This window comes from Neurospora crassa, linkage group V (genome assembly GCF_000182925.2).
Source record: "Neurospora crassa OR74A linkage group V, whole genome shotgun sequence".
Classification (NCBI taxonomy): domain Eukaryota; kingdom Fungi; phylum Ascomycota; class Sordariomycetes; order Sordariales; family Sordariaceae; genus Neurospora; species Neurospora crassa.
Genome location: NC_026505.1, coordinates 4469756 through 4496229, shown reverse-complemented (window position 1 = coordinate 4496229; position 26474 = coordinate 4469756). Strand labels below are relative to the sequence as shown.

Genomic DNA, 26474 nt, shown 5'->3' with positions numbered 1-26474 from the left:
TAATCTGATGGTGGGGGTGTGCATCATCATCCTTGCCGTTGACTTTTATGAGGCCATCTTCATTGGAGGAAATATTCGTTCCGTCTCGTGGTCGACGACACCAGAAGGCGACTACATACCTAGCTAGCAGGCCTCCCCAGGCTACTTGGCACATGTGAGCCTTCACTTGACGTTCTCGCCGCCATCGGATACATAGCGCATAGCTAGTGTACGTCTAAAGCCATGATGCCAGAGTCAAACAGCCACGCTCGCACCATCTCCCCTACAATGCACGGTATTTGGCGAAGTGACATCAGCTCAGCAGACTCCCTAGGCGGCGGGAGGCGTCTTCGTGTGCAAAACATCTACTTAACCTCCAAGAGCAAACATATTGGTGACAAGCCGTTAACCAACAGATCGCATGCGAAGTTGGCATTTTATGCACTTATGTCCGCAGATCTCCAGACCATATTGCTGGGTATCAAATTGACGAGGTCACTCCGAACCCTTCACTCCCAGTATCCTACACTTACAAAAGACATTTCAAAACAAGTGTTTTTGGACTTGAGCGGTCTACGAGAATATCACCCCAAAAGTTTCTGGATATATCTCTTGGCGAGGCCCAATGACCCGGCATCCTCAACTTCCACCACCACCGGATAAGCCGCCGCCATTCCCCATTAACCCCATCCTTTTCCCGCTCGCCGCCATACTAAACCAAGTCAAGGCGGCGTTTTGGACAAAAATGAGGTGAATGCGTGATTTGTTCCCCATAATCCCCAGTCCCCCCGTCCGGCTGTAAATGTCCTTGGGGTAAACCCCTCCATTACATCTCCTCCATCTTCCTCCCCCTTCCCCCCCCCCCCCCCCAAAATCCGGGTCCATCTAATGGTCCGCTTCATGAATAAGCCGCTGTCTATTTGCCTTGCCCTCTGTTTTTACCGACTTTCGTCTTCATCCAACAGGAACCGCGTTGGCTAGTGCCTTTGGTTGGCCGCCTCGGACCAATGTCCGAGCGAACTGCTCCTGGTTTCTGAACATTTTGCTTCCACGGCACGCCATGACACCCCACAGTTGGGGTACCGAGTCGGGCAATGCTGGACTGTATGTTACCGTGAACCTTTCTTTCTCAGATAAGTAAACGGCGTTCCCTCACTTGCTTACGCCTACTCCTTCTGCCCATTGCCTCCTTTTTTTCTGATTCCTCTGCCGCTACTTCCGTGCATCACGCCTGTTCAAAGCCTCAAGCTTCAACCACCTGAGTTAGCACATATCATTTTGCCCATATACACATCCATCATGACTGTGTCCAGTGGTGCCACGAACGGCCAGCAGGCCCCGGGAAGACCTCTTCCATGCGGCATCTACGCCCCAACCATGACCTTCTTCGATGCTGAGACCGAAGACCTCGACATTCCCACCATCAAGAAACATGCCGCACGTTTGGTCAAGGATGGACTTGCTGGTCTGGTAACTATGGGCTCCAATGGAGAGGCTATCCACTGTACACGAGAGGAAAAGGCAACGGTAACCCGCGCCACCAGGGAAGCGTTGGATGAGGCTGGTTTCAGGGACACCCCCATTATTGTTGGCGCAACGGAGGGCAGTGTTAGAGGAACAATCGAGTTGTGCAGAATCGCCCAGGAAGCTGGCGGCGATTACGTGCTACTCCTCCCTCCCTCATACTTCCGTTTCCTCATGGACGAGCAAGCAATTCACGACTACTTCATCGCCGTGGCTGACGAGAGCCCTCTGCCGCTCATTCTGTATAACTATCCCGGGGCTGTTGCTGGTATCGACATGGACTCAGATCTGCTGATCAAGCTCGCCGCGCATCCCAACATTGTGGGCACCAAGTTCACCTGCGGAAACACCGGCAAGCTCACACGAGTGGCCCAGGCAACTAATGCCAAGACTCCCTGGGCCGAGGGATCTGGCTACATGGCATTCGGTGGAATGTGCGACTTCACTGTCCAGACCTTGGCCAGCGGCGGCAGCGGTATCATTGCCGGAGGAGCCAACGTGATGCCCAAGGTGTGCGTCAAGGTGTGGAACTTGTATGTGGAGGGCAAGATTGATGAAGCAATTGCGCTTCAGAAGACTCTTGCAAAGGGCGACTGGTACTTGACGAAGGCTGCCATTGCCGGCACCAAGCAGGCTATTCAGAGCTACTTTGGATATGGCGGGTACCCGAGGCGACCGCTCAAGAGGCTGGAAAAGGCCCGGGTGGCCACCATTGAGGAGGGAATCAAGGAGGTGATGGATATTGAGAACTCTCTATAGCCGAGAGGTGGGTGGATGGAAGACAGAAGACGATGGCACTGAGCGGCCTTGGAAGAGGAGGGCTTCAAAACTAAAAGGCAGCAGGGTTTTTACGTCTCAATGATCTAACTAATGCATTCGTGTCATAGTCAATGGCGGAAAGGATTAAGAGGGACAATTGCTGTATGCACAATCACGCATGTAATAATACACAAAACGGCCGACTTACAAACAACTCTCATCAAGTTTCGAGAGAGAGCACAATGTCCTTTATTCACAACGCAGCCTATCTAGCTTGGCAGTCAACGGTCGCTATTGTTTGCCTTCCACTTTCGTTGAGGGTCTTCCTACGCTACACTTTTTGAGCTCGATACTTGTCGGTCTTTCCAGACCATGGGCCATCCCACGCCTAAGTATATATATAACATCTAAAGAAAGAATTATAAAACAAAAAAGAAATAAAAAAAGAGAGAAAGAGAGACAGAGAAAGAAGAGAGGTGTCAGCTCCAGGCTTCTCGATGGAAAAGTTCCAGTGAGTTAATGTTCTGTTCTCTACGGAGCTTGATTGCCATGTATAACTGGAAGTGCAGTTGACGATTCAATCAACCTCCTTTTTGTTCCATCCACTACTTTCCTTTCTTCGGTCTCCCTTGATATAGACCCACTGTCTTCAGGACTCAGCCAGGATTCCGAAAAGTATTTTGACGACACATGAGCAGACAGACTGCCTTATTGGATCCTATGGATCTTGGTCCCGTTGTCATGCATCACTATCTGAAATGCTGGACGCATAGAAGTTGCGCCCTTACCCACCGAAAACTACCAAGCATATGAACTTGATGTGGAAGTATTTAACCAAACCTTGCCCAGTCACCCGCTCACCGTACCTCTCATATTTTGTATCGAACATCGATTCTGTCCTCAACTCCCAGGAGCATGTGAGATGTGTATAGGTGCCCATGCAAGGCCATCGTCCTCAGCGTTTCAGGCTGTTCAGAGACACCTGGGGGGGGGGGGGGGGGGGGGGGTCGGTCTTCTCTTGTTCCTTACTTGCCGTCATGATCCTATCCGCTACCTGACTACTTCTAGATAAATAAATCAATACGGCAGAGATGACGAAGGCTGCAGGTGACCTTTGGAGCGTAGAACGGAATGAGGTGGTGGCTTCATGTTTGAAAGTTGGAAACCTGGGAACTGAAGAGAACTGCGAAAGAGAAACCTCGCAGAGGAGGTTCAATGTTTGGAACGGAGATGTGCAACAAGAAGATATTTCGCTCCTTCCAATGTACATACAATTGTGTGTCATTTATAGAGAGAAGGAACTTTTTCGATTTTTCGCTCTTTCCAACTTGCTCTCTATGGCTCCTTCTTACATACCCTCCAGCCGCCAATTTGAAGGTACGACCTGACGGCCTAGATCCTGCAGTCGGCTCTGTTCCGGTCCAACTTCTTGTCATAGTTTGTGGCTTCCGTGAATGAGTACTGTAGTATGCGCGTGGTAAGTACCAGTACTTCACTTACACCCGTCAAAACTTGTAATGACAACTTGGTCAGAATTCATGAGATGACGGGAAAATAAGCGATGAGCAGAGGTACGCATATGGCAAGTACTCATCTTTATTACAATTCATTTTAACGAGAACTTCATGACTCACCTCCACCCGCCACTCACATATACTGTCGGCATCGCTACAGGTAAGTTGACACCCGTCAAAACGGGTATTTAGGGCTATGTTCGAGGGCCGAAAAGGCACGACAATCTCGATTTCAAACCCCTATTTCATTCCCAGGTCAATCAACTTGTTCAGCTTCAATCTTTCAGTGACTTGCATGAAGATCAGCTGGCTGAATCATCAGCAATGTTATCGCAAATCTCTGTCTTTTTTTGCCCATCGTCGATTTTAACCCATAGTTTCTCGGAAGGCATCCAGATGTATACTGGCAACGAAACTCCTAGCGGGACGTATGTAAACCCTAAGCTCACCAAAAACAGACCCCATCCTATATCATAGTACTTCAAGCTACTCCTATCAAGGTCCTTCTTTGACATATGCTCGTTCAGTGGTGTTGGAAAACACTTATGGGGCAGAGTCTGGGTACAGCGAGCGAGTTCCCAGCCTCGCGGGTTGGGAATTCAAGGTCAAATTGGAGCCAGAGCGTGCTCCGGTTGACTGTTCGATTTGATCTGTAATCGACAAATGAAGATGCTAGGATAAACCCTTTTTAACTGTATCTCGCGAAAGGATGGGGTGTTGTACTTGTTTGAGTCTTCAGAGAACCTTAAAGCAAGGACCGCTAAATAATAGGTACTCGATGGCACGAATGAACAGAGACCTCAGACCAGTAAGAAATGCCCACTCAAGAGCTTGGCCATCATGACACGGTTTGTTACACATGGAGTACTTCCCGCCCGAGCTCAGCCTCAGAGTTTGAAGTTCGATACTTGACATTACAAATACTCAAGATGTCCAAAGAAAAGGGGCCCTTGGTCAACAACAGACGAATCGCCTAGGCAGCAAATCAGACCCCAAGGTATCAGGTTCGCCTGAGGCCGCCACCTTGCCGCTGAGCGCCAGGCACTCCTCGCATCTACAGCTCACACCCGTACTATTATATGTGCAACACAGGGCGCTTGTATTGAATCATGATACGTAGCACTGAGCTGAGACGATCAGCTGTGGATTCTGAAGATGGAAATACACAAGGCAGTTGCCCGCAGTTGTTCGAAGTTCCAGAACTACTGGTCAAGGAGAGAGGCCAGAGAGATGGCCTCGAACCTCGAACAGAGTGAGAAAGCCAACTCCGAGGTTGAAGAGTGGCGATCCTTCGGGAGCGGAGAGAGCTGTGCCTCCCCCTCAGTGAAGGTTGTCCCCGGAACCCCGTCAGCTTGTACTGTGTATGTATTTCCAGTGGTTGGTACCAAGGCGATGTTGCTGACAACGTAACTTTGCAAGTGAAAGTGAGGATAGCAACTCGGACGAGTGTACTATGCAGTATCTCGTTCGCGTAGTTGTCTTTGTCGATCATGACCCGGAAGCGCCCTTTCTGCAAGCATTGCAAAGCTAATGACACAGCTGTGGAGGAAAAAAGATGGTGGCATCAGTACCCGCCCGTGCCGTTTTAGCCCCCCCGTGATCTCAGCCGTACTGTAGATGATCTATGGAGAGCACCAGGTCTTCAAAGAGTCCACTTCGCCAGCAATGATGAAATAATCGGATGTCGGAAAGCAGCTAGGTACGGCACGAGAAACAAAAAAAAAAAAAACGAAAAAAGTAGAAAAAAAGAGTTTCAAAAGAATATCATGACATCCCGGTTGCCCAGGCCGATGTCGCTGCTCGCTTCGAGCAGAGTCAAATGCCGAGGCGGGAACAGCCTCGGTGACAAGGTGAGAAGATGCGATTCCGGGGAGACTATACACACTAGGTTACAATGAGGAGAGCGGAGCGCATGGTCTAGGAAGTATCTGGTTGCCCAGGCATTTGAGGTGTGAAGAACTGGAATCCCGTCGACAGGGCCCTTGGCTGCGCGAATCAGCAAGGCTCGAGCAAGGCTCGCGTGCTGCTGTCCAGGATTACAACGTTCCATCGAAGTGGGAACAAGCCAATGGGTGGCCGAGACTTATTCAATCTGGATACGGCGGGCTCCGAAGTCCAGCTGATGATATTACACTACACTAGTCGAGTGTGGATTGGCGCCCCTTCGGAAACCAAAATGGTTGGCTTTGCATTCGATATCTGAAATCTTAAAAAGATAACATGGTACACAGAAGATTGTCATCAGTTGTGCGGTGATATTATAGTGACAAGGGCATGTTTTGTGCCGCGCGATAGTGCCAACTTCATGACCAATATGCTTACGGCGTCGTTTCGGATGCTGTATCAGAGGAGGACTCGCCTGGTTGGAGATAATCTCTCCATCTGCTATGGTGTTTGTTTTTGGTCGAAATTTAAGGATCCAAGCGCTAGCTAAAGGTGAACCACTAGGCCACTACCTACACTACTAGGAAGGTAAAAATCGGGCAGACTCACGACCACGGGCATTCCGAGCCACAGCCACATCAGTGAGCCAAGTAAAGGAACGCTCCGAGAAATGGCCGACAGCCAAGCCACAGGCCTATCTGGACGACGGAGGGCGGGAGTCTTCGGAACGGAAAGTGGGGGAGAAGCCTGAAAGTGAAATTGAGGTTGGGGTACCGACGACGGGGGCGAGGTGGAGTTATAGCGAAACAATGCCGCGGGCCTGCGAGACTTGTCAGATGTATTTAAGTACTGGATACCATCTCATCCACCAATCAGAAACCAGATAAATTCCAGATTAGGCTAGCGGTTTGTGACCTGCCCCATCTGGGACTTTTTGATATCTCAGAACTTTGGAAAGAGCTTCGCCCACGCAGAGGCAGCTGGTATAGAAAGGTCAAACCCTAATGATGCGCGTGGAGGAATGAAGCATCGCATTTTTCAAGTACGTGGCCATCGACGGAAAAGACGGTTCGACCAACCCACAGAGAAATTAACAAACGGCTGACATGGACGATTAACAAAAAAAAAAAAAAAAAAAAAAAAAAAAAAAACCATTACCCTCATGTCGTGTAAGAGGATGACTGCAGTGGCATGCGAAAAGGAGCGTTGAAGATGAATAACTGGCAAGAACTTGTGGGCAAAGAGATCACGCGGTCATTTCAAGCCAATTGCACGCGGTCTTTACACAGTAGATGTCGAACGGAGGAGTGCTGTTCTGGTGTTGAAATCACGCAGAGGGAAAAAAGAAAAGATGAAAAAACAGGATGGGCACAACTTCCCCGCATCATTGTCGTCCACCGGCGCCCACGAGTTTTAGGTGCGATTCTGGTCTCAGCAGGCTAGACTCGTTGTGGACAAGGATCGGCAGGGCCAGTGTGAGGTGGTGATGAACGGTGATAGTACACTAGCGGACAGCGAGGGCGCCATGTAGTGTACACTATCATCTTGTGGACAGCGTGACGGCATTTGAAAATTGAAGGGAGATGCTTCCTTTCACGTTCTAGCGGCCAGGTACCGGGTCCGCTGAGGTTGAAGTGGGTGTTCGACTATCCTCTACGTAGTCATACATCTCAGCTCACCTTCAAGACTTTTTGCTGATTTTGCCCTCAGTTTGTTGCATTCTCCCATGTGCCTCTCATCTCGACGTCAAATCGTCTTATAGGGTAATGTACACACTTCAGTGGACCTCCTTCTGACGCCTTCTCGTTAGTGCTGCTACATAGCGTGTTTTCGGTGGTCTGAACGAACATGGGGTGGTGAAGGAGCCAATGAAGTCAGCAGAGGAAGTCGTTCGGACGCTCGGGCAGTGAACCGAACATCATTCCCACTTCTGTGGAGGCGGCCGTTGTTGATGGAGAACGAAGAGAGACCTTGGCGATTTGATTACTTCTTTGAGATAACTTTATGCAAATTCGTGATGGCGCAAACTACGGGTCGCCGACCTACCAGGGCTCAAGTGTATGACGGAACCTTGGCATGTGAAGGAAAAGAAAGGCAAAGATTCGGGAGCTTTGCGCATGGGTGGACCGTTGGAAGGCACGGATGCTTCAGTTCTCCACCGATACAGTGAACAACAAACCTACCGCTAGCGGGCTGTTTAGCACGCGACATGCTACCTACAATAAGGTGTCTATGCCATAGCTCTTTGGCGGTGTCAGTCGCAAGAACTACCATGTAAGAAGCATCAACATAATTCTTTCAGTTACCTTCCGAGAGATAGCAAAATAATGATTCAGCGTACCTGTGCCAGCTTTGGGATGCGACAGCTTATCCACATCTCATGAGAGCTTCAACCGTTGTGTCTTCTCAGATACACGACCTCTGGCTTTCTCGGAAGACCCTCGGGCCCACCATTTGACCAAATTCACGGAAAAGTTAGAAAAGAAAGGGACCCCCACACATTCACAAATGGTGCCAGCACGCGATGCCGTGCCGTAGTATTCGCTTGAACAGACCTAGAACGGAGCTGTTTACCATGACAGGCTAGACCAGCCGCTCAACTCATGTCGCGAAGCTCAAGGGAACAAGCCCAACGGCCAGGCAGTTAGGAAGAAGGCTTGAGGATTGAACGGTACGCTGGGCGTTACCTACGGGTCTTCCAACGGCCAAGGAGGCCAAGCGTGCAGGGTCTTTTCCAGACGCAACTGAAGGAACGCCTGGTAGGCGAGCCGCAGTGTCGTGTAAAGTAGGTAGAACAGTCGTCAGAGGCTTGACTGTGGCTAACAAACGGGAAGGGCGACGAATGAAGCAAGTTTCTGCCTCTATCATGATGTAAAGGTGTGAAAACTTCCCTGTGGCGCTGCGGGCTTTTCAATTTAGTCTCGTCAGTTGGTGGGAAGGAACGAACACCTCCATCATTACCTGCACATCAGCAGAATCTCAAGTTCAGCGAGGGGAAGGATGAGGGGGGCGGGGGGCGGGGGCCGCAAGTGGACGCAAACCGCCCTGAAAAGAGATGCCTCGTCTGCCGTCTTTTGTCATCCACTTTGCTCACTGCCGGGCTGTTAACACATGGCTCTTTAAGAATCTTTGTAGGAGAGGGTCCTGCCGTCATTGCTGTCCTGGAAGTGCAACGATGAACTGGATTTTGGGTTTCCACAGATAGATCTACCTGAATCCCATTCTCAGATCTGTCTCCACAGCCGCCGGGGCCCATGGGCCGCCGGGGCAGGAGGTAATGTGTACACTATATGCTATGTATACCGGCCCCGGTACAGTACTTGGAACGAAAGACAGCACTCACATGGGGCTCACGGAGTGGAGAGTCAATGGTACGGACGGGAAAGTTAAAGCCTCTAGACATCACCGGCGCGTGATCTGAGATATTTCGGTCCGAACCTAAGTTGTGTTTTTTTCTAGCCCGAGGTGTAAAGTGGTTTCGGAGACAAAGGACTCCAAAGATCACCACACCTCGTGGGCACTGCCGAGATCTTCTTCCCGGAGGACCTTTCACGAGAAAGGCCAGACCTTGCGAGCTTGACCATGAGAAATATTATAGAGGGGTATCCCTGCAAAGGATATCCACCGCTTGAGGTTGAACGGTTGGGCGCTGCGCGGAACATGAAAGGGGAAACGTTGAAAGAGTCGCAGTGCAAGGGTTCAATTTTGCATCTGCGAATGGAACCCTTCAGTTTGATGGCGGAATAATATTTTTTTTTTTTTTTCCTTTCCCGGGAGTTCCACTGTAGGGCCCAGGGCAGCGCTTCGACGTGGAAGGCGCGCGTATTTTTTGCGCGAAGAAGATGTGGGCGAGTTGCCCCTGGAGGAAGCATCCAGACGTCACATCGTGTCCATTGATAAGGCGGCATTTTATCTTCCCTTCCTTCCCCCCTTTCTTCCATCGATGACACCTGTGTGGTATCAAGTCGTACAATCGTTGCTACGTAATGCCAAGCTTTTGTGTACAAACCTGACCCAGCAACTTACACCACCATATAAGTCTCACTGTTGTCCCTGTCGATAGGTCTGTTTGAATTTCTGCGGTGTTGAGTGGTTGTCTCTGATGCTAGTGATGTCAATTACTGCTTTTGCCCGCCGCGTAACACACCATCTTCACTATCTCTCACCCACGCTCGCTTTAGCAGTCTGCCACGTTGATCCGGCCTTACTACCACCACAGATATCGGGGTTGGCCGATAAAATTGGGGACATGTTCTGGTTCGCTCGCCCGGCCAAGGTCACCCGCATGGAAGCCCGCCAGAAGGCGGGAAGTCAGGAAAAGGCTGGGATTATCATGCCCGGGATGCAGTTGAAAGAGACAAGTCGCATGGACTTACGCCGGTTTGGGGAGGTGAAAGACATCTTGATCGGCGCCATGCAGTACTAACCTAACCTCGCGTGAGGTGGACGTGTGGTACTGCGTCTGAACTGATATAGGCGATCACACAGAGTTGCCAGGCGGTTTGGATTAATGGTATTCTTTCATGGCCTTCAATATCCGCAAGGCCATCGACATGTGTAGGTACCTTGAAGCTGGGTTGGCCGTCTTCTGCTAGAGGCAGTCGCGGCAGTGAATGAAGTACACACCAAAAAGACAGTCATGCTCTGCAATGCTCTGGCCCCAGAACCAAAGAATTGTCTTGCGACGGAGATTGAAAGGCTCACAGATATATTGAACACAGGCAACACTATAGATGGCCCCGGCGTATGGCGACCATAGCGAACTCCCCCCCACTCACTGGCTTTGCGAGATCCCACACTGACTAGAGGTAGGTGGAGTCAGCTCACTAACCGGTTGAGCGGGATGGCATATCTAGGTTGCATGCCTGTGATGAAGACCGGATATCATACTGTCCTTGAGCCACCATGAAGTACCACCACAGCCAAGCGGTGTGAGAACAGTAAATGAGGACTGTTATAGGTGCTACATTCACTGTCTTTGCGTGTTCAGACATCAAATGTGAGACGTCTCTGCTTCGTTGGGCCCGCGAGGCTGCGCCGACGTCGATATGAGCTCCCTGGTCGATAGCATTATCGTATTACAGCTAGGAGATTCGAATTGCGGTCCAAATGGAGCACTGACTGTAGAGGACTGAGGTGTGCCGTACGTGAGTTGAAAAATAAAGGTCTTGTGACGTGGTGCTGGAAGATGGGGGTTCGTTTCCATAGCGGTTGCATCAGACGGATATTAGCGATCAATGAAGACTTCAATCAGTCGAGTGTAACTACCTTGTCTTGAGCATACCGCGCCATGGTCCTAAAGTATCGCGCAAGAGAAGGAGGTCGCCATATGTAATTGACAGCAGAGAGTAATGTTACCTAGGGTATGTACGAGTCACTGGCCTTGATGCTATTCACTGGCTTGGCCACATGTGGATCTTGTCAGGTACCACCGCTACGTGTGTACGTACCTACTTTTTGTATTTACTCCCCCAGAGTTCTTTTTCCTAACATGGCGCAATCACACACTTCTTGTGCCCACAAGTCCAAGAGGTACAGATGAGGTCATGGTGTTGCTTCTTAACCATGAGCATGGGCTGACGGGAGCTGATGGTAGATAACACACGATATTGTTGCAACACCTTTTGAAAGAAGCCTTCTAGACTTCTTAGAGCAGAGGTCTTGCACTCTCGCAGAGGAGGAAAGACGCTGACAGAATTGCAATTGCGCCAAGCCCTACGCAAAAAGGCCGAGGTTAAAAGTCTTTGCTGATTGGGTTCCGAGGCTGCCCCCCGCGCAATATCCCGTCATGAGCGGGAGCCAGGAAAAAGCCAATGGATGGACTGCTTATCAGCAACTTTCCCCTGTCCGTCCTTTCGCTCCTCTCGCTTGTCGTCCGTCGCAACCTCGCAACCACACAGTTCGTGCTCGCCCACCATCCCAACGCCATTCTTTCGACCACCCTGCCAGCCAACCGTTATTCGACAATGCAAGTCAACTGCCCTGGAACCCTCCCAGGCGGGCAGGCCAGGTCCTTGTGAGCCCTCTTCCTCAGTGTCCCCTCAAAGAAGCTTGTTATGGGCTGATGCTACGTCGTTTATCTGGGCTGGGCATTGCACCATCCAGCCCACACATAGGTTAGAAAGCAGCACCCTGAAGTCATCCAGATACATATCCGAAAAACCGGACGCTCGAAAGCCCGTCGCGATCTCGTCGACTTCCCGAGTCCTAGTCTCTCCACCACTATGGGCATTCGCCGTCTACACTACGGCTGAGAGATCTGACGCATCTAAATTGTCTCGGAGAAAAATCCAAGAACCACTTGGCGAGCCGTGTGCGAAAATTGGTGCCAAGCTGGGGAAGCGGATTCGGGAATTCACTGAATCACTGATTCCTGTTCCTGCAATCACAGCACCAAAAGCTACTCCCAGGGGTCCCTATCAAAGCCCTTCGGTCCCTGCACATTGACAATACACTACATACCCTGCTTCGCAGGGCCTGGGGATCCATGTCCAGTGAGCCAGCGTTCGTCTTGATCCCACAACATTGAGCAACCAATAGTGTACTGTGAGACGACACCGAGATGTCTTCCAACTAGCCAACCTCTGATTAGATACTGGCAGCATGACTGTGGCGTCCTTACAGTACTAATACCTCTTCAGCGCTTGCTTTCTTCGCAGAAGGCATCCCGTCTTCCCAGTGCTCAGGGACAACATCCCCGACAAAGCGTCAGTGGTTCGTCAGTGGCTGAACTGGTTGCCCGGAGGCAAGACATATCTACGTATACATGTTCATCCCCAAGTCGGCCGCCTCTCGGCTCTTTGGTTCGAAGAGAGAAGATGAATGACAGCAAACCACCTAGCTGTTGGTGATCGAACCGACCCGAAGCTGAGCCGGACATGGGATTGCCATGTGCCGAGTCGCCCGGGAGGCTTGAGACTTTGGTCACTCGAGGAGAGGCTGCGCCGTACAGTCAATTGTTCGACTACACAACCAAACATCCATCTTGGGATGCCTCTCGTTCTTGACGAAATGGTACTCTCTCAAATCACGGTCTAACATGTCGCTTTGCTGCGTACACGGTGCTCTGGCCTCGGCGATTTCACCATTTCTGCTGCTGTTTTGCCTATTAGTAGGGCTACCTAGTCATCATTCGCAGCAGTCTCGAGCGGGTTACCCTTTCAAGAACCATCTCCACCTAGCAACCAGAATGGAGCCTGCTGCTACTTGCAGGGTGTTGCGACCAAGACACCCTCCTCCACTCTCACCACCCCTTGTCGCTCTTGTGCTCTCGGGTCTTCTCATTTGTTATGCACCGGCCGTTGCATCCACTCCAGGGCCTCTCTTCCGCCCCCGGCACAGAGGGCGCAACACTGGAGACTCGAGAGTCGAAAGGAAAAGCCTCGAGCTAAAGATGGCCCCCTTTGTATTTTCGTGTATGTAGTGTACACTACACTATACATGTACACTACACGTCTACCCCATCAATATCAAGGGGGTTCGGATACGCTAGCGGGCTACACTAAGGACTAAGCAGTGCGCTAGGTGACTGGTCAAGCGGGCGAATTGCTGTTTGGTTGCTGGCTGGCCATGCTGCATGCAAGACAAGCCTCGATGTCTCCCGCGGCCTCGTTAGATGGACTCTCTCACTCACTCTTCGTAGCTGTCGCTGGGGTTTTCAGTTAAAGACTGGCCATCGACCAGAGATCGCATCGCTGGACGCCACCCCTTCCTTCTGCCTTTTTATTCTTTCCCACTTCCCAGGTCTATTCGCCTCCCTGCTATGGGCCAAGTCTATCCACACTAAACGCCCATTTATCCATACCACTCAACTTCCGTCCTCGACAGTCCTGACCGGTGTCTTGGCCAAGCTTACCTGCCGACTGTTTGGACAGCTTCTCCTTATGATATCTCTGAGACTCGATACCTGCAGCATACTCAACCATCACGGCCCGCAGTCGTCACCACCATGACTGCCCCCATCAACGCCCCACCTGCTGCGACGGCCAAAGATGCTGCCTCCGCGAGGAAGCGTAGGAGAAGGGCGCCCGCTGGCGGAGCTGCCGACGACTGCTTTACCTGCGCCAAGAGAAATGTTAAGTGCGACCGGAGGAGACCGTATTGTTCGCAATGTCTCGAAATTGGAAATGAGTGCTCGGGATACAAGACCCAGTTGACTTGGGGTGTCGGTGTTGCCAGTCGAGGCAAGCTTCGAGGCCTATCGCTACCCATCGCCAAGTCACCACCCGTGAACCCCGGAAAAGGAGTGACGGCATTGAAGTCGCCAACAACGAGGCAACGCACTAGTTCGGTCGCATCCGTCAGCCAGTACTCGGAAACAGAGGATCGTGTTAAACGTGAGGAGACAGAGCAGCCGTCGTCTGTGGATCTTCACTCACCTCTTCACTCACCACTGTCTGGTCCGCCTTTTCATCACTTCGATATGTCTCACATGTCCCCCGTGACGGAAGCCCCACCACCCGGCTGGACTCACATCCCGTTTACTTCACCCATGTCTCCTCACGACGGCTCTGGATATCCAGGAAGGAGCATGTCGCTTTCCATGGCATCCCACATGGACTCTATAAGCGAAACTGACTACATGTCTCCCATCGCTCACTCGTTCCCGAGAGACGATGTTTCTTACATCCACAGTCCCCTTCAGAGCCCGACCGCTGTCTACGATAGCTATCCCGGCCATGGCACATCTGTCCAGCATACCCATCCATCCGCCGTGATGATCGAGTCCCACAGGCCTCCGACCTCGTGTCCCAGCCTCGGTTACTCGCCCTCAGAGCCTACTGCTAGTCTCCCTCTGCGAGTATCTCCTGTGGACAGCTTAGAAGCCCAGCTGAGTCGCAAGATGGTGCAAGAATGTGATGTCTTCGGTGAGCCACTTTACTTTCGGCGGTCATGTTATCCATACTAACGACAGCGCCGTTCAAGTGCCGAGAACACCATCCGACTTGGAGACATTTAGTACCAGCGTCCAATCTCACGGCCCGTTCTGGGCACCATCCAATGCAGACGACGAATCACTTTCGCAAAGTGTCCACGAGCATAATCAGCTACCGTGGCCGACTTCGTTTCCTTCGCAATCACCCTCCCCGATCCTGCGAGTAAGCCCTGATCTCATCCATAAGATGCCTTTCTTCATGGACTATTACGAGAAGACCATTTGTCCCCGCATGGTCTTTATCGACAACCCCAGCAACCCGTTCAGGGAACACATCTTGCAGCTCGGTACCACTAGCAGGAGCTTGCAGCATGCCATCTGTGCACTCGCCGCATGCAACCTCAGGATTAAGCGACGGCTGAGTCTTGGACAGCACATGCGCGACGTTGGAGAAAAGCGATTGGATGCAAGCCCATTCGACGGTTACTCGGATACACAGCCAGAGGACCAGTCCCTCTCCGAGGAGTATCAACACAGGAACCTGGCTGTTCATCTGCTGAATGAGCAGCTTAATGACCCGGAGAAGTCGACTCATGATTCAGTCCTGGCCACCATCCTCATACTTTGCCACTACCGGATGGCTGAGTCCGGCGTCGCCAAGTTTCAAACCCAGTTTGCAGGAGTTAAGAAGATACTAGGGTTACGTCGAATGTCTTCCTATCCTGCATCAAGAGACTCGGCATGGATGGAGGCGCTATTCACATACTTTGATGCTATCACTGCGAGCGTCAACGATCGGGAAGCTCAGCTCAACACATCCTTCTATGGCCTTCTTCCTGACTCGCAACTTCTTCCACCTGGTACGGAAAATCTCGTAGGCTGTGATCGTGAGCTATTCAAGACGATTGTCAAGCTAGGTCGTTTGAACTTGCTTTCCCAGCATCGACCGGTACAAAACCTTCTGGCCAACGCCCAGCGTGCACGCGCCAACAGCCTATGCGGCACCCCTTCGCCTCTTGGTGGTGGCGGCTTCAAGTCATCCCCGTCTGAGCACCATCACTTGTTCGGAAGCTTCCAGCCGATGAGATTCGAGGGCAGCGGACTCGGCTCGACCATGGAGGACGACGAAATGACGGGTATAGGTCACACATCCATGGGATACGACGATCACGGCAGCACATTCTGGCGCGAGTGGAAGGACGCGCGCACTGCCCTGCAGAGCTGGGAGTTTGACGCGTCGAGGGTCGTGGCCTCATTGGCGCCAACGTTGTCGCCGCCGCCTACAGGCTCACAGGTGCGCGATCTGGGCTCGTTGAGCGAAGCATTCCGGTATGCGGCGCTTCTGTACACGGAACGCCTGGCCAGTCCCAACCTCCCTAGCTCTCATAGTCACTTCCGGGATCTGGTCAGCCAGGTTGTTTACTATGCCACCAGCCTGGAAGCAGGCAGCAGTGCGGAGAAGTTCCTGCTCTGGCCTCTGTTTGTGGCTGGAAGCGAATGCGTCAACGTGTTACAGCAGAACATTGTCAGGTCCAAATGCCGCGATATTATGGCTCGCAGCGGCTACATGAACAACATGGCTGCCTTGGACGTTTTGGAACGCCTGTGGGCAGAGGATGTAAAGGAAAATGGTCCCGGTGCCAAAATGAGGGGCATGATGCGCAGCGGACCATTCAACTGGTCGAGGTGCATTGGGGGACCTGGTGTGGATGTGGAATGGATCATGTTCTGATATTCAAACAGGTGACAGGGGGGTTGGTTGGTTGCTTTGGTTACTGCTGCTATTACTAGGTACTTACTGGTGTTTTGTCCATCTTTTGGGAGCGGGATCTCTCTGTTTTCGGATCACATGTTTGGCTTTGGGTCTGGTCACGGCGCTTAGGCACACACAAAAATTAGCCTTCCTTTACATGTACTACTACTATATGCATATATGACCGGGGATGAATAGGATGACGGGTTGGGAAGCATACGGGGAAGGTTGTGGTTTTATTCAGCTTCGAATAGGAAGAGAATTGAAGCTGCTTAGGTACCGAGGCATCTAATCTACCTAGTCTTGCCCGTCGAGAGAAATGAACAGACATACTGCTGCACATCAATCCGGACTGAGGTATCTATGGTGGTGGCACGTCGGTTCGGAAAGCCGCGTCTTCTCTCGGTTCAGTTCCTTTCCATCTCGTTCACTGTTCCTATCCGTCATATCGGGGTTTCTCCCATACATACCTACCTAGGTACCGACATACATTGGAAGGTAGAAGCTACATGCATTGCCAAGGTTACCACGGCGGTGGTATCATTGTCGGTACCTCTTGGCTCCTTACTTGGCTTTGGGGCACCGCGCATGAATGGTAATCAAGAGCTGTTACCGAGAGAGCGCAAGATGGCACTGTAGCTATATAGATAGCTACCTAATTGGGTCCATTGACAAAAACATGGGAGAGGCACGTACCAATCTATGTAGGTAGATGCCCAATGCACCAATCTCATATCTGAATACTACCTGCCTCTAAAGTGCTTGATTTTGGGGGTCTCGTGCTTTGGGGGAGGGGGTTGTGTGGTATGCAAAATAAATGCTGGACTTCAGTCCTGTCGTTGCCGCCGGTACTCATGACTTATAGGGAACTAGTATGGACTTGATGCTGACAACAACACAATAAAGCGGATGGACAAAATGCCGTGGGAAGGAGACGATCGTGGTTCTAGAAAAACCGTGGGCTGAGAAACTGTGCGTGTGAATGGCGAATATGCAAGGTGGTGGTGGGTGGACGAATGATACTATGTATGGTGGTGAGGGTGGTGCAAAGGCAGTCAGTCAGTTACAGATTGGCTGTCCAGTACTGACTGCATCGACAAATCCAAGAGAAATTGGTCAAAGGGGCACATCAATTAGATATGAGTTTATGGAAGAAGTTTTCAGAAGACGAAGTTCGGTTGGAGATGACACTGGTTTGAATTTCAAAGGTCGGCCATAGATGCCCATTTTCGACGATCAACTGTGACAGTCGAAGCCCAGAGGAGAAAGATCGTACACTCCCTAACACACTACACTACAAGTAGAGTCTGGTATGACTTCTCTCGGGCTACAGACGACTGCGCAGCCACTCTCATTCTCAACCCATATGTATGGCATGGCATAGGTCAAAACGTGACATGTTCCTTGGTCTGACTGTGTGTATACAGTAACCCAACTCTAAGACCTCGAGTTGAAATCTTGGATTGATTCGGTAGTCCTCCTCACCTTATTACGTACGTACATCTTCAAAATCCGGGGTAGCGCCTAGCCTAGACCCTTCACGGCATCAGATGCAGTAGGTCGTGAAATTCCCCGGAAGACTAAGGAGAGGGGCAAAGAAGAAAATACTACACTACAGAAACTACATGGAAACCAAAATCCGAAGAAGTAATAGTTCCACGTTCTGTTGGAGGCTCAAGACATTCTTGAGGAGGGGAAAAGAGGTCGATATGAGCGTGTAAGACGGGTGAATACCTACCTTTGCGCATCCGTTCCGTCTAAAGCCGAATTGCCCCTCCCATCCTTCTCGAGTGGTCGTCGACGGATACCCATCGTAGATTATGGGATTGAATGGCAATAACAGACAGAGTGATTGAGTTAAGCCCAGAAAGCATCTTGCCCACAGCTTACAGTCTATCTCAAAGCATCTTTTTGAAGCAGGGGGTGATGCTAATCAAAGATGTTTCCTTGTCAACTCGTTGCCATAAATCGTGTGTCCAAGTAGTACGTACATAAGTACTGAGAGGTATACCTCCTCGCCGCTACCACTCCCCACATCCCGCTCGACATGTATCCAACTACCCCCTCATTTCGACTAAACCTCATGGCTAACGAAGTCTACGCCTAGACTTAACAGGAAGGTGACTATCCCAAGCATGGCCCCCCTCATCAAGTTCTGAATATCTCCATGTTGCATTGAGGTTGGATGGGGTTGAAGAAGGAGGGGGAGGTGGGTAAGATGTTGAGTTCTGCTGCGAACTATGGGCTGGGCGTTTGAAGAGAGAGGAGTTGGGGAAGAAAAAGCAAGACCTCGGTCGCTGTCTAGGTACTTGTATAGGCAAACGTCTAGAACACCATGAAAGACAATTGGCTGGCCACTACAGTACACCTATGTATGTCGAACGGCTTCCCATTCTGCGCAGTGTTCTTCCGGGCTCTGATGGGCATTGGCCGGCATGTAGCAGGGTGATGATGACCGAGGCACTTGAAATGAACATGTCAACAGTTAGGTCGCATACTACCGAATGTCTTTGGAAGTACAAGGCTGACATTTGAAGGCGGGTTGGATTTGAATAAAAAAGAAATGAAATTTCAGGCATGACCCGCGTGCCTGCGTCGAATGGATAGTGGCGGGGGCCATGGAGGGTGTTTTGGGGATGGGATGAGACGGGAATCAAGTTGCCCTACCGGAAAACTTGCAAAGTGCGTAGCTAGTTATTTAGCAATGATTACAAGTCTGTTCATATCTCCAATGGGTAATGATCATGGTGACAATGGTGAGGTGGTGACTGGCGCGGCCGCTGGCGCCTCACCAGTTGCGAGCAGAACAAGAAGCCGCGGCTATGATGGCCGTGAAAGTTAGGGTCCAATTCCGAGGAAATAGTCGTTAGGTAAGTTGCCATCATCACCCTTGGGAGAAGGATTGTTGATGAACGAACTGGTGACGGCAATAAAGGCAAGCAAGATACAAGAGGATTAGAAACGGAACCTGAGGAAGCGGTATTTATGTACGTGCTTACATACAATACACCACTTACACTACCTAGGTACACACTTACGCAGTAGGGACTGTATCTTTATTACGGCCCTCTTGCCAGCTGGCGACTGGACTGAGGGAACGTACCCAAGCTTGCCAAGTAACGAACAACCTGTAAGGTCGATAAGGGACAACAGCCCCACTATAATTCTCTTATCGGACAGGAGCCATTGCAGTTCCAGTTCAATCGAGTTCTCTGGGGTGGTTTCCCCCGAAATTTTGGTCAACTTCCGCCTTCGTTGTTGTTGTCGCCGTCATCGTTCTTTGCTGGTTTACTCCCATTTCGCCTTCTTCTTCCCAGCATCTTTTGGCAGTCGAACTCCTGTCCTTTCAGCAACACCACATAGTACCTACTTCCCGAAAACCACAGCAACAATGGGCAGAGAACTTCAGAAGCGCAAGAAGCGCTCGTCTCGCGCCAAGGTCCAGACGCATACCATCAAGAAGAAGGTCTTGAACCCCCAGGGCAGCGGCATCGTTGCCAAGGCCTGGTAAGTACCTTTCTCTTCTTTTTGTTGCCAGATATTCGAGAGGAGATTCAGTACTGACATGCAAAAATTGATGTACTACAGGAACAAGAAGGAGACCCTCTCACAAAACTACTCCCGCTTCGGTCTCGTCGCCAAGCTCGGCACCGCCGCCGGCGGCATGGCCAAGAAGTCCGCCGCCGCCAACTACGCCGGCATCACCAAGGATGATCCTTTGGCCGTCAAGTCGGCCGATCGCGGCCTGTTCGAGGTCCGCGAGGTCAAGGTCGAGCGTGACGCCTCGGGCAAGATCGTCAAGGTCCTGCGCTCGGACAACCCGCTCAACGACCCGCTCAACGAGATCGAGTCCGACTCCGAATCCGAGGAACCCAAGCCCAAGAACCCAACCCATGATATCGAATGGCACGGCATCAGCGACGACCGCCAGGAGATGATTGCCCAGAGCAGCCGGCCCGAGGTGGTCCGGATGCTCGAGGAGGAGGCGTCGCGCCCTGTGGAGAAGACGGTGCGCTACCAGAGCGAGCGCGAGCTAGAATGGCTGCAGCGACTAGTGGCTAAGCACGGCGACGATGTAGCTGCCATGGTGCGCGACATCAAGTTAAACCCGATGCAGCAGACCAAGGGCGACATTACCAAGCGGTTGAGGAAGGCTGGCTTGTTGCAGTAAAGAAGCGGACGAAGAAACGAGGGAGGGGAAGAAGGGGGCAAATTGCATGCGCGAGTGTGATGTGAACTTCATCATCACTGGAATGTGACTGCTTCTTGCAAGGGGATGTTCTTGGGATCACCGGTGAGCTCGGTTTGTGGTCTGAAGATAAGGGTAGAGATGAGGGAGCCTGGCGACAAATGCCCGGACCCATGTCCAGTCTCGTCCTGTAAGCTGGGCTACGAGAGTCGGCGGGAGGGAGAAAGAGCGACCCAACACGGCTGATCCTTCAGCCGAGATGGCTCTGCTCGACAGGTCTCGAAAGAAGAGAGCAACGGATTTTGTCTTTCTCTCTTTGTCTCTCTTTCTCTCTCAGACTGGTATAATGCCAGTTAGACTCTCCCCGCTGTCGCCTCATCATACTTCGCTTCAGGGGGCGACCCTCTCGTGGAATGGGGAACTGGCAAAGAAACAGGTGACGGAGCTACTTCGGCTCGCGCTCCCTTGCTCAACGGTAATGAGCAAAAGCAAAACGGATGATGGGACGGGAACCAGGATTTCTTGTGCAGCATACATACTATTCATTAAGGCCACGGGCGTTTTAGGCGTTTCTCAAAGTACATGAAAAGAATTAGGGCCATTGAGCCATCCACATATATCGTATCATATCTTGTTTGTCACCTAGAATCATGTTCTACGTAGATCTCCACAAATATGGGAGAGTTTAATAAGAATGACACAGATACAAAGCATTCCATGAAGCCGATATGAGAGCTTTGTGATTCATTGTTGATGCACGAAGATATCTCTCTCGTTTCTATGCATGATAAACCAACAAGGACCTGTGACGCCTCGCCAACGACACCCCATAAAACAAAGCCTACACACATACATACACAAGAAAAAGCCCAAAATGTTTCGTCTAGTGCCAGCCAGCCCCCAATAACAAAAAAAAAGAAAGCAGGTAGCCAAGACACTTTGTACATGACCTAAGCATGCTGCAGCGTATAGCTACCCGGTATTGCATCCGCTTCCAGATCCAAAGTCGATCAGTCCAGCTCATCCATATCCCTTGACTTGAATTCTCGACCCTTCTGTTTTTTTTAATCCCATTCTTACACATTCCCCCGTTCGATTCCTACTCGGCCGTAGGGCGCAGTGGGAAACCTTGCCGATGGCTCATCCTCGTAGTCCCCATCATGCACACTAGGCGGCGCGTACCTGCTGCCGCCGCCGACGGAGGATTGATAATCGTTATCGTTGTCAAACGGGTTATCCTGTCTGAACGGGTTCTCGGACGGCGCCACCGAGCTAGCGCCGTACCGACTGGTTTGGCTTCCCAGGTAGCTCGGCGTCACGCCGCGGTTGTATGGATCAGCAGATAAATCGGTCGAGGGCGTGGCGCCGCGGTATGGGTCGGGCGTGCGGGCCGTATTCATGCTCAGAGGGGTATGGCCGCGGTACGGATCGGGGGTCATGTTGCTCAGGGGCGTGTGGCCACGGTACGGGTCGACCGAGAGGCTGCTAGCCGTCGGGGCGCCGTAGGGGTCTGAGTAGTCGGAGCGTCCACCGCCGCCAACCTGGCCGCCGAGGTGCGTGTTGGTGTCGTCGTAGTCGGAGTGGCCGCCGATGCCGCCGCCAATCTGGCTGTGCTCGTCGTCCCGGTCGTTCATGTTGACGGGCGCGTAGGCTTCTTCGTCGTGCGGGGCGAGCGAAAAGGCAGCCTTGTCGGGGTCGATGTTCTGGGTGCGGGCGTGCAGGTTTTCATAACCGGGGAGGCGGTTGTTCCACTTGTAGTACATGAGGGTGTAGATGCTCAGGAACGTGGTGACACAGAAGAAGAGGCTGGATATCAGAAAGACTTGTTGTTAGTGAGTGGCTCGAGGGGAGGGGATTCTTTGCACCGGTGGGACATACAAAACAAAGAAGCCGAGACCGACGATGGCCTTGCTAATGCCGCATACAGACATGCAAGATCCAGCAGTGTTGAATGCAGCCTGGGTGGAAAAGGCAGAAAGCCAAATGATGGCGAATGTGGCGTCAACGGCGACCATGGCATGCGGCTGCGCGAGCTTGCGTGTCCGAGGAAATCGCGGGGCCATGCCTAGGTAGATCCAGGCCGGTATCGAAATGAAGAACTGTAGTTCGGCATCGTCAGTCTATATTTCTTCTCTATAGGAAAGACGTAAGTGGGACGTACCACTGCGAAGGTCCAGCCATTTTGGCCGTTGATGGGCACATCATCAGCTTTGAAAACGGCAATCTCCAAACACCACACTACAAATGCCAGAACGATCTGGGCAACGTGGAAGATCAATTTGAAGAGAGGGATCTTCTCCGGGTCGAGCTCCCAAGCTTGCCAGCCCATTGTTGCCAATCTGTGATGACGAGTCGGGGCGTGTTGATATGTCCTGGTTGTCAAGTTTGGCGGGTTGTTTGTTTCAGCTGGCGACACCGCGGTGTGGCGCTGAGAGGGGGTTGGTTGGTTCCTCGATGGAACAACGGTCGTCGAAATAAGCTTCTTGAGACTCGGTGCGCCTAGGCTTAGGTTCTGCTAGGCGGGTTTCGAAGTTGGGATGACAGTCGGCAGGTACGTAGCCCTGGGTAGGGTAGGGTTGGAATCAGGCCAATGTGCGACAGCCTCGTGATAGAGCAAACCGAAGTGCTTCCAGTTGACGACAGTACAGACTGTTGGAAGTCGGATGGAACAGGTCAAGTCAGAAACACAACAGTAGCCGATATTCTGAAGGGTGGGTAAGACGCTGGAAAACAGCTATCAGTTCGGCTTGTCGAATGGAAGTAAGAGGGAGGTTGGCGATGGTCAAGGTTGTCGGTGCAAGACGTTGTGGTTTGAGAGCGGCGGCGTCTTCGTCTGAATCTTGTCTTGTCGCAAGTCAAAACCCCCCCGAAGGAAGGTGGGTCACCGACCAGGGTGCCCGCCTGTCGTGCAGTGCACTTGAAGGAGGGACTGGACCCGGATGACGGAGGCGCAGCCCGAACCCGGGCCCATGGCAGCCTTCATCCCCACTCTGGCACTGGCCCAGCCACCGCGAAAACTGCGGAGCAGGATTCAACATGCAATGAATGCCCTTTGCCGGCCAGCTTCTGGGACACTGATCATGGACCGACCATATATCTATGCATAGTGTATATAAATATTGGTTGTACGCTACACAGGGCAGACAGACAGCGATAAAGAAAAGAAAAAGCGGCTGGATGAATACCTGATATCGAGATATTGTATTCCAGTCGACAAGGGCCCCACGCCCTGATATTCAGGTTCGCGCTCGGTGCGGGGACGGTGAATAGGGGCATTAGAAAATATGGGTCCGATCACGTGCCAAGTCGCTTTTGGTACCTTCTTTGTATAGACAGATCGATAAACCTGTAAACTGCTGTGAATAGCTGCTATTTTAGTAAATTACACTTGCGTATTAGCTAAGTTCTTCCAATATATTTTATGCAACGCAATAACATATAATTTTCATATGTCACAACAAAAAAACCAACTGTAATACGATACTATATTAAGGAATATTATATAAATAAGAAGAATAAGTATATATATACTAGTAAGTAGGTAAGTAATTAATTATTTAGCTAGCGGTAGAAGGAATAAGCCCCCTTATACTATTACTAACAAACCTAATATCTTCTATAATATAAAGTAATAAAATTAAACTAAATTAATTTTAATAAGGTAATTCAAACTATTATAATTTATAAGAAACTATAGTACTTATTGAATATAAGAATTCTATTTATAAATATAAACTTATATATATCCGAAAAGAGAATATCGCCTATCGGTATAATAAATATTAATATATATAATATATATAAGAAGAACCTAGATAGAAACCTACTAGACGGTAGAAATTTATTAATATCGATATTTATATCTATAAATTTAATTATATTTATACTTTTTATTCTTCCTAAATTAAGAGGAGTAATTAACTACCTATACTACGGCTCGCTTTAATTTTATAGGGCGAATAATAGAAGGGGTAGTATCCTATACCAACCAGTATAAATTCAATATATATACTTAAATAAATCGAAAATAGGAAATCTAACTTACTTTTTAAAAGGAAAGGGGTTCCGGTTCTTTTCTGCTAAATTCTCAGTTTAACAACTCTATTATATCCTTAGTAATATCCAACAATTTATTACTATAATCCTATTAAAAAGTTAAACATAAATTCTACATATATATAATAGGATGCACCGTACTTAACTTACTAATTATTTATTAATATTTATAAAGTCTAAAATTATAAATTAATTGGGAGGAGGAACTATAGTAATTAATACCTTAATATAATCTATTAAATTATTAAATAAAGTAGGTGAATTTAAAGGCGAGATTATAGGAGGTCTATTAGGCTCTAGGTTCTAATTTACTATATTACTCTAATTAATAGCGGCGTCTAGTATAGTAAGTATAAGGTTATTATCCTATACTAAATTAATATATATTTAAAATATATTAAAGAGAAGATATTTAATTTACCCTTTTATTTGGAAGAGAAGTAGGAGTAGGTAATAACGAAGGGGGTACGATAGGTAGTAAGTCGTTTGGTACGGTAAGTGTAAAGTTATTATCCTATATTAAGTTAATATATATTTAGGATATATCGGAGAAGATATTTAATTTACCCCTTTATTCGGAAGAGAGGTAGGAGTATATAATAGCGAAGGGGGTATAACGGGTAGTAAATTATTTAGTACGTACTTTTATTATTTATACGGGATACTTCTGAAAAGGTTTGCTTCGATTTACTTAATTAAAGTAATAGTACTATCTTCGGCTTTCGTAAAATATACCTCCTATTCCTTCCTATCCTTATTTATCTCTTTCTTAAACGTTCTAAATAATCTATCCCCTACGCAAATAATTAATATAAAATCGCAAAAGGCGGCCCTTATCTCTCTTTTAATTATATAGAGGTTGGGCTGAATATATAATTAGTATATATTGGTATATAATCTATTTATATTATTTACCGAGCATATCTACTAATTAGGAAGGTTATTTATATTTAATTATTATAGAGTAGGAGTATAGCCGACGAATATTTATAAGTTCCAATCAAATTCTAAATATATAAGTAAGGGGGTTCCTTCTATAATATATTTTAATTTATTATTACTATAAGGGTATTGTCTATTAAACTATATATTATTAGTATATATAGTGTATATAAATAGAATTTATATAATAATATACTAAATAGTAGAAATAATTACTATATTTATCCGTAAATATATTATTAGTAACCTTAAATAATTATATTAAATAATTTATTAAATTAAAACCTATTTAAGCATACTTACAATACGTATTTATAAACTTCGGTAATAGCGTTAAATAATCTTACTTTATCTTTTAAAATACTTAAAAAGCAAGCGAAACGCCACCGTCGGGATAGGACATATTAAATAAGCGCACTAAATATAGAATAAAGTGAATTTTATATATATATATTAAATAAAAAGTTAATTAATTACCTTCTCGCAACCTTTATTTCTATACGCAATAGATTGCCTACAATAGAGTCGATATTAATATCGGAAGAATACTTTGAATTAAAATATCTAATATATAATTATAAAATTATAAAAATATAGCTACATTATAAACTATTTACAATATCCACCTTATAATTAGCAATTTAAATTAGTATATTTAAATAGGGTTATAAAAAGAAAAGAATTATAATTTACATCCTAATATTATACTTTAATAAAGTAATTATACGATTAAATAGTATTAGACTGTAGAAATACCTATATTCTAAATTAGGGTTATTTATATCGAAGGTTATTTTAGCTAGGATCTTAACTTTATCCAGCCCACTTGCCTATACCAATTCTAAATCTATAGCGACTACTTTAATATATTTAAATTAATATATACGTAATATATCCAATTATTCTCAATAATAATCAGAATCGCACTTACCGCAATACTATAATTCTATATTATTAAGTTACGAGGTATAAAATAATAGAAGTAAATATTAATAATAT

The 26474-nt window shown here is 48.8% G+C and overlaps 5 protein-coding genes and 2 non-coding genes across 7 annotated transcripts; 4 read left to right on the top strand and 3 right to left on the bottom strand.

The window, feature by feature from the left end:
• The first annotated feature begins 1103 nt into the window (after nucleotides 1-1103).
• NCU09532 (L-threo-3-deoxy-hexulosonate aldolase) lies at nucleotides 1104-2528 on the top strand. The gene has a single exon (XM_952745.2). The coding sequence runs from the start codon at nucleotides 1279-1281 to the stop codon at nucleotides 2260-2262; it is 984 nt and encodes a 327-aa protein (XP_957838.1). The 5' UTR covers nucleotides 1104-1278; the 3' UTR covers nucleotides 2263-2528.
• A 7209-nt stretch (nucleotides 2529-9737) lies between these two features.
• NCU09530 (hypothetical protein) lies at nucleotides 9738-10141 on the top strand. Its single transcript, XM_952962.2, has one exon. It carries the CDS (start codon nucleotides 9763-9765, stop codon nucleotides 10084-10086), a length of 324 nt encoding a protein of 107 aa, XP_958055.2. The 5' UTR covers nucleotides 9738-9762; the 3' UTR covers nucleotides 10087-10141.
• Nucleotides 10142-10164: 23 nt separating this feature from the next.
• On the bottom strand, nucleotides 10165-10802 carry NCU14082. The gene is made up of 2 exons (XR_897913.1): nucleotides 10551-10802; nucleotides 10165-10462 (listed from the first exon to the last, which is right to left on the bottom strand). It is a non-coding gene; the product is annotated as a ncrg5 (non-coding RNA).
• A 1665-nt stretch (nucleotides 10803-12467) lies between these two features.
• NCU09529 (hypothetical protein) lies at nucleotides 12468-16805 on the top strand. Its single transcript, XM_952961.3, has 2 exons — nucleotides 12468-14527; nucleotides 14586-16805. The coding sequence occupies exons 1-2, from the start codon at nucleotides 13609-13611 to the stop codon at nucleotides 16265-16267; spliced, it is 2601 nt and encodes an 866-aa protein (XP_958054.1). The 5' UTR covers nucleotides 12468-13608; the 3' UTR covers nucleotides 16268-16805.
• Nucleotides 16806-18185: 1380 nt separating this feature from the next.
• On the bottom strand, nucleotides 18186-19150 carry NCU14081. The gene has a single exon (XR_897912.1). It is a non-coding gene; the product is annotated as a ncrg4 (non-coding RNA).
• Nucleotides 19151-19510: 360 nt separating this feature from the next.
• Nucleotides 19511-21205, top strand: NCU09528 (nucleolar protein 16). The gene is made up of 2 exons (XM_952960.2): nucleotides 19511-19795; nucleotides 19877-21205. Exons 1-2 carry the CDS (start codon nucleotides 19680-19682, stop codon nucleotides 20457-20459), a joined length of 699 nt encoding a protein of 232 aa, XP_958053.1. The 5' UTR covers nucleotides 19511-19679; the 3' UTR covers nucleotides 20460-21205.
• Nucleotides 21033-23618, bottom strand: NCU09527 (hypothetical protein). The gene is made up of 3 exons (XM_952959.2): nucleotides 22639-23618; nucleotides 22356-22576; nucleotides 21033-22283 (listed from the first exon to the last, which is right to left on the bottom strand). The coding sequence occupies exons 1-3, from the start codon at nucleotides 22804-22806 to the stop codon at nucleotides 21554-21556; spliced, it is 1119 nt and encodes a 372-aa protein (XP_958052.1). The 5' UTR covers nucleotides 22807-23618; the 3' UTR covers nucleotides 21033-21553.
• Between the last annotated feature and the right edge of the window lie 2856 nt (nucleotides 23619-26474).

Bases quoted from the DNA above. Each gene is read 5' to 3' on its own strand.
- NCU09532 (XM_952745.2), top strand. From the start codon at position 1,279: ATGACTGTGTCCAGTGGTGCCACGAACGGCCAGCAGGCCCCGGGAAGA.
- NCU09530 (XM_952962.2), top strand. From the start codon at position 9,763: ATGCTAGTGATGTCAATTACTGCTTTTGCCCGCCGCGTAACACACCAT.
- NCU09529 (XM_952961.3), top strand. From the start codon at position 13,609: ATGACTGCCCCCATCAACGCCCCACCTGCTGCGACGGCCAAAGATGCT. The intron at 14,528-14,585 runs GTGAGCCACTTT...GCGCCGTTCAAG, and splicing joins GCAAGAATGTGATGTCTTCG to TGCCGAGAACACCATCCGAC.
- NCU09528 (XM_952960.2), top strand. From the start codon at position 19,680: ATGGGCAGAGAACTTCAGAAGCGCAAGAAGCGCTCGTCTCGCGCCAAG. The intron at 19,796-19,876 runs GTAAGTACCTTT...GATGTACTACAG, and splicing joins GGCATCGTTGCCAAGGCCTG to GAACAAGAAGGAGACCCTCT.
- NCU09527 (XM_952959.2), bottom strand. From the start codon at position 22,806: ATGGGCTGGCAAGCTTGGGAGCTCGACCCGGAGAAGATCCCTCTCTTC. The intron at 22,577-22,638 runs GTACGTCCCACT...GCCGAACTACAG, and splicing joins ATGGCTGGACCTTCGCAGTG to TTCTTCATTTCGATACCGGC. The intron at 22,284-22,355 runs GTATGTCCCACC...TCTGATATCCAG, and splicing joins GGTCTCGGCTTCTTTGTTTT to CCTCTTCTTCTGTGTCACCA.